Source organism: Misgurnus anguillicaudatus, chromosome 2, assembly GCF_027580225.2.
Source record: "Misgurnus anguillicaudatus chromosome 2, ASM2758022v2, whole genome shotgun sequence".
Taxonomy (NCBI): domain Eukaryota; kingdom Metazoa; phylum Chordata; class Actinopteri; order Cypriniformes; family Cobitidae; genus Misgurnus; species Misgurnus anguillicaudatus.
The window spans coordinates 11,049,889-11,062,553 of NC_073338.2; the positions used below are offsets into that span (position 1 = coordinate 11,049,889).

The following is a 12,665-nucleotide window of genomic DNA, read 5'->3' on the forward strand; positions in this document are numbered from 1 at the left end:
ACACACACATTTATGTATATATTTAAGAAATATTTGCATTTAAATACTGTATATACATTTATATAATTTATATTATATATAAATGTTTTATATATAAATATAACCAATTTTTCTTAAATATCTACATGATTGGGAGTGTTTTTATATATAAATAATAATTATACACAGCACACACACACATGTTATGTAAACACAAACTTTTATTTTGGATGTGATTAATCGCGATTAATCTTTTGACAGCCCTATTATTTTCATAAATAAAAATATTTGAAAACTTCCCCCCTTCTGATTTATTTTACAAATCACACCCTAGTTATGAGGGAGAGAAAAGTTTTAACTTTTTTATTTGTTAGTATAGTAAATAAATGACATAAATAACGTAAAACGTAACTTCAGTTATGTAAATTAAAAAAAGTCAAATAAATTAATAAATGTAAATAAAAAAATGTAAAGCGTAACTCCAAAGGAACACATACAGTTCGCTTTGGATTAAAGGCACAATATGTAGGATTTTCACTCCTAGAGGTCGCTATTTCACAATAACACAGGCAAAGCTTAATGATTTCCAGAGACGTATCGAATTCACAAATCATGTTCACGGATGAGGTAATAAAATAATGTGATTGAACATACAGGTAATAAAGCACTCGTTTGTCCACTCGTGTTGAAAACTGAGGATAGTGTGGATATTGAGTCACTAAAAGGGCAACAATTACAAGGGAGACAAGTAGTGCTGCCGCGAATAGTCGACGTAGTCGACGTAATCGACGATGAAAATTTGTCGACGGCAATTTTTTTAGTCGAGGAGTCGCATATTTATTTTTTTCCGTCTCAAACAGCCCACTGTAATTCTGTCTCATGTCTCAAATGGCTCAATGTAATTCACCTCCACACCAGTCTGTGCGCTGTGCGCGCCCTGCTGGTTAATCTGCTACGCTATCATCTTTCTTCCCTCTCCCCCTGCCTTCACTGCTTTAATTTTGAAAAATTGGCGGTGGCAGGTGAGTCTATGGAATTATGAGTCGGAAAGCTTCCGAAGTATGAAAGTATTTTAAGCCAAGTTGTGATAAAAGAGTGGTCTGTTACACCGTGCCAAACGTCGCTGGCTTATCACGGGAGCACAACGACAATGCACGAGCATCTCAAACGAAAACACTCGGGAGTTATTGACGATACACCCACAGAGAATAGGACAACGTAAGTAACTGTTATATGATTATTAATGAAACGGCGAGCTAGTCAGTACTGTTTTATTAACTCTTTTGAGAAGTACAATGACTCTGTCTTTGGATGTTAAAGGCTATCAGTGTTTGCTCGTGATTCCGCCACGGAATCAACACTGGACGCAACAAATAGATTTTTCATGATTCCCATTTACATTTTTATTTTACTATTTTAAACGGCTCAATTCATTGTTGCGAGTGTTCAGCGTCTCTCTCTCTCTCTCTCTCTCTCTCTCTCTCTCTCTCTCTCTCTCTCTATCACTCATGTTGCTTGCAGCGCCTCGACCGCGCGCGCCTCTTACGTGACAGTGAAAAGGTGGCAGTGTTTTTAATGTACTTTCTTTTTTGCGTAAACGTCAACATTCACAGATGTCTCTGACAAAGACGACTGATCGAGTTAACATGACTTGAAGAAAGATTAGCAGTAGTGTGAGTCTGTGTGCGAGCTTTCTCCCTCCCTATGATGCTGTATGACGTGTTCTGTAGTCTATGTAACAACAACAGTGTATTCTCTTATATTTCTGAATTTGCACCGAATTGTCTGCGCTATATCACTCGCATTTAAAATCAAGAAATGGCTCAAAACACAACAACAATTATGAGAAGAGCAACAGCAGTAAAGCTACAATCTAAATGTATGGTGATTTTTGCATATCTAAATCAGGATTTTAGCAGCAGTTAAAGGAACAGCTGGTTGGATAAAAAACGAGGTGATGGGTCATGTTTAGTCACTATTTTATAGGCTACAACAGAACAGATAATATGTAAAATAGCATTCAGTTGTGTTAAAATGCAATATAAGATCAAAGAGTAGAAGTGAAACATTTCATATTTTTGTTAAGCATCTACTTTGCACTGGAAGTTTTTATTATTATTTATATTGTTTACATTGTAATTTTTTATTAGGTAACATTTAAGTTATTCATATTGTTTATGACACCGGTGGGTTCAAAATAAAATGGACACAATGAAATAACAAACACTTGAGTTTTTTTTAATTAGTCGTTTAGAATAGTCGACTATTCGAAAAATTAGTCGAAAGATTAGTCGTTAGAAAATTAGTCGTTAGTGGCAGCACTAGAGACAAGGGAGGAGCCATTATTTAAAATCTGAATGTCTCTGCATTTACAAATCCTTGGGAACTTTTGGCATAATGTAAGTACACAACTGCATTAAGTACATCACACTGTGCAAGTGCTTTTTGGATATTGTATCACAAAAATCATACATATTGTAGCTTTAAAGCTTTAAACTTGGAAAAATTATTCTGATTACAAATATTAGCACAAATGTTGTTGTAACGATAAACTATGAAGATTGTGAGTGTAATTTTTTATTATTAAACAGAAAGTTTCATTTTTAGATCTCACAACACACACAGCTGTATTTAGGTCAGTAACACTGATGTCAGTTTCACATGGAATTCAGCTTCCTGTGAAGATAAACCAAACACCCGTGACTGTATCTGTTTTTAACTTTAATGTTTCTTGTTTCTGTGCAGGGAGAAGTTTTTGTCTTTATCACAGGAGGTTCTCAAGAGGTGTGACGTCTCCACGTTCTTCATGTCTGATCCATCTTTACGGCCCTGCAGTCACTGTGAGCAACCACAACATGATTTCAATCTTGTCTGATGTGATGCTTACCGTATTCCACAAACCAAAATCTGTGGGATAAGCAAGTCCCTAAATTTGAAGTCTAAAGCCCTAAAGTCTCATAATCTACTGAAAAGATAAATAACAAAAGAAATGACTTTAGCTGAGTTTTCACAGGCAGGGTCAGTAGGCAGCCATCTACTTTTTGGGAGTGGCTTTTATACTCTTTGACGAGAGTGATGTTAGGTGAGGAGACAGTGAGTTAGGTGGAGATAATGCACCGTAACATTGGTGCCATCCGCCATTAACTCTTTCCCTGCCAGCGTTTAAAAAATGCCAGCCAGTGCCAGCATTTATTATGATTTTCACAAAAATCCCACCTTCATTTGTTCTCTTTTATCACCTGTGAAATATGGGTACGTTTCTTCAAAAAAACAAAATTTTGAGCAAAATTAAATTTTTGTGAAGGACTTTTACTAGAGATCAGATTCAGAGCTATGATCAAAACATACAAAAAGTTTAAAGTGACCATGAAAATAAAATGAAAAACTGTAATTTGTTTTTTAAAATTGTGGACTTATCTGTGAGCTCAATTATTAAAAACAAATTCATGTGCCCTTGTAATCTTTAATCAAAAACGCAAATTTTCTCCCCTCCTCAAAACGATCTCTTTATTTCTGGTCATATGGTATGGCAGGTGGGCGGGGCCTGGGAGAAGATCGCTGCAATTAGCAACACGACCCGACTTCAAACAATCCAATCAGATCTCGATAAAATTCAAATCCAGCCCTGACTTTTTTCATTTCAGAAGCCGGTTTCACTCATATATATGGCACCACGTGGAAAATAAGACAGTCCCTACTTCTGTTTCATAGGGACTTTAAACTGTTTGCTTTTGAGTTTTATAAGTTGGGTAAGAGCGCCACCTGGTGGATAATAGCGGGAATACGGATTGCCGGAAAAACTCGTCATTGGCAGGGAAGCATTTTCTCTTAATTGACGAGATAACTCCTCAATGACGTGGAAAGAGTTAAACGAAGAAGAAGCTGCAAGAATGCACCTCGGCAGATACAGAAAGCTATTTATTATGGTTTATAAAGTTTTAAATATGAATATTTTTCTTACGAAATCGCATCGATTGCCCTCAGAAGGCCTTTAAGGGTCCCATTCTTTCTATGTTTTTTTAAGCTTCGATTGTGCAATATTACATGTGTTCATGTTTCGCGTGTAAAAAAAACCTCAGAATTTTTCACACAATGTACTTATCTGTATAGCGCTGCTTTCACTGTCGTCAAAACAGGCTGATGTCTGTCTTGTTCTATGAAGTTTCTCCTTCAGAAATACGTATCGAGTTCTGTTTGTGTAGTTTGTTTAGTGTGCTGTGATTTGACAGCAGCTTAGCTTATCAGAGCTGTTTGAGCCAAAGCTGGCGACTGACGTATTCCTGTGGGTGGAGCTTAGTCAAAAACTCCAATTATGGCCCTGTCCCAAATGGCACACTCCGGACTTGTGGTCCTCCTCAGAGTCCACACTTTCACATCATAGAGTGCAGAATTTAGGGACCCTTGATGCGAGTCCACGTGGGTGCACCGGAGTCGTCTTTTGGGACAGACTCGAGCGTCACGCCGGAAATAGGAAGGGAAGTTGCCCGTCAGTGTGAACTCCTCTCTTCTGTTGTCGGATTGGTCTGATTGCTCTTTTGCAAGGACTTCTGGGTTGGTAAAGTGTGCGAAGCCTGCTGAAGTGCGGGCTTCGCCGGAGATCGCGCAAAGGGGGCGCTGATGAGCACACTTTAAAGCGTAAAAATGACAGATGGGACAAAACGGGACGAGACCAAAAGTCCACATAAAGTGTGCCATTTTAATAAATCCCATGGCATATATAATAATAGACTTCTATGTTTAAATAAAAGGGAAAAAATGCTTTGTATGCCCATCTGCTGTCTCTCTGTAGGTACCAGAGCACCTGTATCCAGAATCCATCAGCCTGCACGTGGTTTCTCTGAAGACTGCTCGGAGACCTCCAGTCTGGAAGAGGGTAAGACAGATGCACTTCCCTAAAAATAAACACTGATGTTCTAGTGACTACTATAGACTCACCGTCACGTTTTCTCTCTTTCAGACGTGGAGGGTTACAGAGTCAGAGCCACGGGTCTGAGGTACGGCTCTCTATCGCATCCTCTATATCATCTGTCCTGTAAGAATCAATGTTGTAAATGTCTTTTTTTCTCAACCTGAGTCATCAGCATTCAGAAAGCCAGAGAAGAGGAAACTGTGAGCAGAACGGAGAGAGAGTTTGGATGAAAGAAAGCGAACTAGAACAGGTGAGCTCATAAATCTCTTGATATATGGATGACGTATGCTGAACTTAACGGTTATTGTGTGAATAAAATGTTCAAAAAGTAGGCTGATTTCTGTCTCTAAAGATTTGAAGTCAAGACAGATTTATGCATTGATGTTTTTGTCTTTGCTAGAGCTGCACAAATGACAGAAGAATCCCGACGCCCGGACCAAAGAGCAAAGGGAGATCTGCTAGCAAAAGGTACAAGCGCACACGTCTGAATTTAATACTCTGTGTGTTCGGTTTCATTCTGTATTTGGGATCAAGTTAAAATGCTGACTAAGACATCTGAGTATCGGATTTGTTTCTATTGCATTCAATGGGATGACATTATTATTGATCTTTGAGATTTGGATACAAAATGTTTTTAAAGAGGATAGATGTAAAAAATAAAAAACTGGCCTATATTAGGGTTGCAAGATGTATCGAAATTGTCACAAATGCACATATCACAATATGCATATCGCAATGCTTAGCAATAGTTGAATGATTTTAATACTTTAAAATGTAAAGCAGAGAGACGGGTGCGTCTATATTTTCATAAAGGTATTTTTCAGAAAAATGTTTGATATAATAAAAAATATGTCCAACCAGAAAACCCTACCTTCAGGGTTTCATTTATTTAAAGAGCACCTATTGTCCGATTCACGGGTTTACATTTCCTTTGGTGTGTAAGTGTGTATTAAAGCAACACCAAAGAGGTTTTTTTTTACCTTAAATAACGTTTCCAAAAAAGTTTCAGTTGTTCATGCACTCGAAACAGGGTAAACGGCACTTTCACATTTGCTTTGCAGCAGTGTTGTTTTTTCGTCAACGATGACGACAACGAAATGATTTCGTTGACGCACTTATTTTTTATGACGCTAACGCGACGATGACTAGCTAAAAATTTCTCTAAGTTGACGAAAACATGACGAGACGCTTTTGAGTTTTCGTTGACGAGACGAGACGGAACGAAAATGATTATTAGTCTGACGTTCACAATGCATATCATTTCTGCGTGAAATCTGTCTGTTTTTAGCTAAAAAGTATCAGCAATGCTGCCACTTCCTATCCTTGTTTTGGGTCAACTCTCGCTGTGTCCCAAACCGCCTACTTCCATACTATATAGTAGGCAAAGAGTACGAGCAGTAGTGCTTTTTGCCTACTATATAGTATGGAAGTAGGCGGTTTGGGACGCAGCGACAAGTCTCACTCACGTCCACCACCCGGCTACCGCCATGCCGCGCACGCGCACCAGATTTCAAACAACAACCCACCTGCGGCTGTGGGGAGTTCGAAGGACCGTGGCGGTGACGCCAATAAACGGAAACGACGAGATGATTTATGGACATTCTTTCAGTATAATCCATCAAAAAGAAAAACAGAATGCATATTGGGAGACGACGTTAAATGTGGCCACAAACTAGGTGGGAAGAATACCACCAACCTCAAGCGGCACCTGAAGGCTCATCACGCTAATATTTTTTTAAAGGTAAGTTAACTAACAAGTCATGCTGTTACCATATCATATACATTCAATTTTACTTGACATTCGGCTTGTGACACATTTCATGGTAAGCTTAATGTTTTGTAATGTATATACTTGTCAAACCTAAGCCTATTTCCAATACTTTTTGTGGTGTATTTAAATAACAAGGCAAGGCACTTTTTAACCTAAATTAAGTTGTTAAAGAATACTTTTTTTACTAAAATTGACTTAAACTTGACTAAAACCTTTTTGTGTTTTCGTCGACTAAAACTTGACTAAAACTATCAAGTTAATAAGTGACTAAAATGTGACTAAAACTAAAAAGCATTTTCGTCCAAAAGACTAAGACTAAAACTAAAAGGGCTGCCAAAAAACAACACTGCTTTGCAGCCCTCTATTGGCCAAAACCGCACTTAAGAAGTTTCCAATCGTCGGGTCGCGGTCCTGTAGTTCGAGTGAAAACTACAAAAATTGCTTTACGGCAGACCTACAATCCAATCAGAGCCAGCCTTACTACATTAGGCTAAATTATTTACGACAGTGGAAATGGACAATTCCGCTTCCAACCTGTAGGAGGAGCAAAGAGGAAAAACTCTTTAGTGTTGCTTTAATTCATGTTAACGATATGCAAAAGGTACAAACCCCAAAGTAAACAATGATGCGAGTTATCGTTTCCAACCTAAATCTCTTTTCTTGGACTATAACAAACACACAAATTGTAGGCAACAGTTTACTTCCTGGGATTGGTGATGTAGTAAAGACCGACATTATCCTAATTCCTTCCGCTTCAGACTCACAGCCTGTAAGTTAACTCCTGTTAGCATTGCATTGTTAGCAAATCTTTCAAACATGGTAAGGAGCGTCACATTTCCTGCTGTCGTCAGAGGTATTCAGGCCAATCACAACGTTCCATCCTACAAGTTCGCCCTTATTTAATGACAGTAGTTTTGGATTTCTAAATAGTAATATTTCTTGGATTTGTTTTGTGATGGTCCTGTAAAATACGATGATATGCTGGCAACTTTTGGAAAATCCGGGGCATGGATTAATAAAGGATCATGATAAAAACCAAGACGGGTGATTCTCGAAATGCAGACTTACAGTGGGGCAAAAAAGTATTTAGTCAACCACCAATTGTGCAAGTTCTCCAACTTAAAAAGATGAGAGAGGCCTGTAATTTTCATCATAGGTACACTTCAACTATGAGAGACAAAATGAGGAAAAAAATCCGGAAAATCACATTGTCTGATTTTTTAAGAATTTATTTGCAATTTATGGTGGAAAATAAGTATTTGGTCAATAACAAAGTCAAAGTCAATACAGGTCTCTCACAGACCTGTAACTTTTTCTTTAAGAGGATCCTCTGTCCTCCACTTGTTACCTGTATTAATGGCACCTGTTTGAACTTGTTAGCAGTATAAAAGACACCTGTCCACAACCTAAAACAGTCAGAATGCAAACTCAACTATGGCCAAGACCAAAGAGCTGTCAAAGGACACCAGAAACAAAATTGTAGACCTGCATCAGGCTGGGAAGACTGAATCTGCAATAGGTAAGCAGCTTGGTGTGAAGAAATAAATTGTGAGAGCAATTATTAGAAAATGTAAGACATACAAGAACACTGATAATCTCCCTCGATCTGGGGCTCCACGCAAGATCTCATCCCGTAGGGTAAAATTATCACCAGAATGGTGAGCAAAAATCCCAGAACCACACGGGGGGACCTAGTGAATGACCTGCAGAGAGCCGGGACCAAAGTAACAAAGGCTACCATCAGTAACACACTATGCAGCCAGGGACTCAATTCCTGCAGTGCCAGATGTGTCCACCTGCTTAAGCCAGTACATGTCCGGACCCGTCTGAAGTTTGCTAGAGAGCATTTGGATGATCCAGAAGAAGAGTGGGAGAATGTCATATGGTCAGATGAAACCAAAATAGAACTTTTTGGTAGAAACTCAACTTTTTGTGTTTGGAGGAGAAAGATGCTGAGTTGCATCCAAAGAACACCATACCTACTGTGAAGCATGGGGGTGGAAACCTCATGCTTTGGGTCTGTTTTTCTGCAAAGGGACCAGGACGACTGATCCGAGTTAAGGAAAGAATGAATGGGTCCATGTATCGTGAGATTTTGACTCAAAACCTCCTTTCGTCAGCAAGGGCATTGAAGATGAAACGTGGCTGGGTCTTTCAGTATTGGCAGTGATCCCAAACATACCGCCCGGGCAAAGAAGGAGTGGTTTCGTAAGAATAATTTCAAGGTCCTGGAGTGGCCTAGCCAGTCTCCAGATCTCAACCCCATAGAAAATCTTTGGAGGGAGTTGAAAATCTGAGTTGCCCAGCGACAGCCCTAAAACATCACTGCTCTAGAGGAGATCTGCATGGAGGAATGGGCCAAACTACCAGCAACAGTGTGTAAAAACCTTGTGGAGACTTACAGAAAACTTTTGATCTCTGTCATTGCCAACAAAGGGTATATAACAAAGTATTGACATAAACTTTTGTTATTGACCAAATACTTATTTTTCACCATAATTTACAAATAAATTCTTAAAAAAATCAGACAATGTGATTTTCTGGATTTTTTTCTCATTTTGTCTCTCATAGTTGACGTCTACCTTTGACAAAAATTACAGGCCTCTCTCATCTTTTTAAGTGTGAGAACTTGAACAATTGGTAGCTGACTAAATACTTTTTTGCCCCACTGTAGGTGTCCAGCATTTTTTTTAAAAGCCCTTGAAGCCAATTTTTTTTGAACATATAAGATTAAGGTCTGAACTTACTATAACCATTATTTTTAGAGGATTTAAAACATATTTCCTATAGATTTTTTTTTATTGTATTTATAAAAATGATCATTACCGCAACATGATATTACAAACATTTACAAACTCATGTTTCGATAATGAGAACTAAAAAGTTGTCTAGGTACCATGACATACAAAATTTAAACTTTTATCTGGAGAGAAAAAATAAGAACTGCTTACCTGGTAGACATCTTGAGTGTCACAGTCAATTATGTCCCTTCCAACATTTTTTTTTTGAAAATGTTAGTTTCTTGAGGGCTTAAACAATGATTGAAAATTGTTGCGGAGGATGAGACTCATTTATATTCCTTATTATTGTCTCTACATTTACCAATGATCACCAAACACCACATCTTTATTTACTGTAAATGTTTATAGTATAACATGCACTGAAGCTTTTGATTTTTTAGATTTTTTAATTATAAATATTTACATGTCAAAGAACCCAAATCCAGTTTATGGACACGTTGCGGTAATGAATATTTTCCCGTTAAATGTGGAAAAAACTACAAAATTGGTTCTTATGATGTCATTTGAAATCATGTGCAAAATAGTATGTGAAGAGATGTTTGTAACTGTATGCTTCTTATTTTGATAGCATTTACTTTTTTATTAAAATGTTTCATAACACCTCATAAGTCTAATTTCGTGAGAATCACCCACACGCGCTGTCGCCTATTGTCACAGACGAGGAAGCGCTGGCAGTAATAATCCATTTCTGATTTTACTGTTGTTTGCACTATTGCGTGGCAGCGGTTAAACTTATATTAAATTATCTTTATTTTAGTCTGTTTATATGGCCGTTTAATAATCATTAATCATGGGGGGTTAAAAAAAATCATCAGAGACAGGGATATAAAGACCAGAGGGGCAATCCCCCCAGCAAATTGCACCCTGAACATAGATATGTGCGACAGTTTTGTTACAGTAGTAAAACAGTATTAGTATCTTGCAGATGATCAGAAGCAGTCCGATAATGTCGACATTAGAAGTTCGACTGTATAAAAATGCAAATACTTCTGTAGTATAATGGTTGAAGGTTTATGATCGTGAAATATTTGAAGAGATAGCTTTTCCCGTAAAACGCCAAAGGAGATCAAGTTACAGTAGCTACTGTAGTTTGAGTGACTGACAGCTCCAGTCACCATTCACTATCATTGCATCAGTTTACAATGAAGGTGAATGGCATCTGAAGCTGTCTAACATCTCCTTTGGTGTTCTACAGAAATAAGAAAGTCATTCAGGTTTGGAACAGCAAGTTTAACAGGTGAGTAAATGATTTTGGGGAGAACTGTCGCTTTAAAGGCCCACAAAGGTATGGCAGGTGTATGCAAACACTGTGGTTTGTTTTTAGGGAGCGAGGCCGAAGGGTGACCAGCGCAAAGAGTTGTGTTGGGATCCAGAAACCTTCTGCAACACTCGTGATCAACCAGACGGCTTGCAAAGGTGTGTACGCATCTTTATGCTAAAGTAATGTTTGTGTGTGTGTGTATATATCTCAAAGCAAGTTACGGTTTGATTGTAGACACTGGAAGGGTCAGATATGGAGACACATCCTCGGATAGCTCCAACTCCGTGCCATCAAGCCCTGTTCACCACAAGAGCCTGGAGGAGCAAGGTGCGTTTTCTGAATTTGCTTTTAACGTGTTTATAAGCTATTCGAGTATATAAATGTTGTTTATCTGTCTCTCGACAGATACAGAGAGTCAATCAGACAACTCGGCTCAGGAATCGTCTGAAAAAAGTCACCTTGCCAAAAGCATTGGCGGGAAAGCGGTTGCCATGGTGAATCCGTTAGTCGCCGAGCCACAGAACGTCCCGCAGCCTCCTTCGATGGTAGAGTTGACCGCTCGCTTCCCCTGCGGCCTGCAGTACAACCCGACCCAGAGAGACGCCAGCGAGGGCAAGATAACCATAACCATCCCGCTGGTCAGAGACGCGGTAACGTCTGCCAGCACACAGACACAGCAGCAACCCCCGCCGGGACCTCTGCAGCCCGGAAACAGCACTGCCAGCAATCCTATCAAAACAAATGCCAAGGCTTCCAACAATGCCACCCCTTCCAGCGCAAGCTCCTGCCCTCTCTCTACAGGACCTTGTGCCACGAGCGTGCACGCCCCGGGGCCGGCACCCCTGCCGCCCACCGCCGTCACCGCTCAGAGCGATTCCTTGTCTTACATCAACAGCCCAAACCCGCCGGTCACGGCGCAGACGCATGCCAGCGGGACGCAGCAGCAGGGGGGCTGCAACACGTGCGGCTGCCGCGGTAGTTGCGGCGGAAACGTCGCACATCAAACGCTAGGCTACTTCCTGCCTCCCCAACACGCTCGTCAGATGTTTGTTCCCCCACCTACGTTCTTCAACCTCCCGCCTTCAAGTTTCCCCGCCCAGGGCCACCAGAATAACGGGACGCCTTTGACGTTTTACTCTCCCGGGGCTTTTCTTCACCCTCATTCGGACCACATGTTGGCCACGCAGGCGGGTTACAATCTGCCCCAAATGCAGCATTTTCGACGCTTCTACCAACCTCAACCCATCTTTTCGCCGGTCGGCCTGCTGTCGGGTGGAAACAACGTGAAGAAGGTCACCAACGCTTCCTGTTACAACTGCGGAAAGACCGGACATTACGCCCCGGAGTGCAAGCAGCCGTCCATCGATGCCGGACTGACAGGTAACATCAGGGTCTGGAGATGATGATGATGATGATGTTTTAGGTCAGAAACATATTCTACCTAAAGAAACAAACACGGATGTGAGTGCTTAGAAAGCATTGCATGTAAACATTAGGGGAGGGAACCAATAGGAAATGATGATATTAAATCCATATCTTGGTCACAATTATAATAATGCATATTCAAAATTTTAATATATTGTAATAACTATACCCAGCAAGCAATTTTGCATTTAAAGGTGCAGTGTGTAACTTTTAGTTGGATCTGTTGACAGAAATGCAATATAATATTCATAACTACATTATCAGTGGTGTATAAAGACCTTACATAATAAACTGTATTGTTTTTATTACCTTATCTACATCAGAGGTGTCCAACTCAAATCCGGCTCGCTCCTTTATTTTATGTGGCCCGCCAGAGCTTACAGATTATTTTTGCAGGGTTTTCCTGCATTAAATTTTTTTAGTGGCTGTCAAAAAAAAAATTCCACCAAAGTTGTTTTTTGATAATTTAATGTGATTTGTGATTGATAATTTATTTTAAATATATAATCGTTATAAATG

The 12,665-nt window shown here is 39.6% G+C and overlaps 1 protein-coding gene and 1 long non-coding RNA gene across 2 annotated transcripts in view; one reads left to right on the top strand and one right to left on the bottom strand.

Moving 5' to 3' along the window:
* The window catches only part of zcchc2 (zinc finger, CCHC domain containing 2), a 37,959-nt gene that overhangs the window by 18,698 nt on the left and 6,596 nt on the right, over positions 1–12,665 (top strand). The window contains exons 6-13 of the mRNA XM_055201333.2: positions 2,725–2,819; positions 4,769–4,852; positions 4,937–4,973; positions 5,054–5,138; positions 5,289–5,356; positions 10,785–10,876; positions 10,956–11,048; positions 11,127–12,101. Coding sequence (XP_055057308.2) covers positions 2,725–2,819; positions 4,769–4,852; positions 4,937–4,973; positions 5,054–5,138; positions 5,289–5,356; positions 10,785–10,876; positions 10,956–11,048; positions 11,127–12,101 — 1,529 coding nt within the window. The remainder of the gene's footprint in view (positions 1–2,724; positions 2,820–4,768; positions 4,853–4,936; positions 4,974–5,053; positions 5,139–5,288; positions 5,357–10,784; positions 10,877–10,955; positions 11,049–11,126; positions 12,102–12,665) is intronic.
* On the bottom strand, positions 4,688–5,187 carry LOC141367474 (uncharacterized). Its single transcript, XR_012371831.1, has 2 exons — positions 5,049–5,187; positions 4,688–4,968 (listed from the first exon to the last, which is right to left on the bottom strand). It is a non-coding gene; the product is annotated as an uncharacterized lncRNA (long non-coding RNA).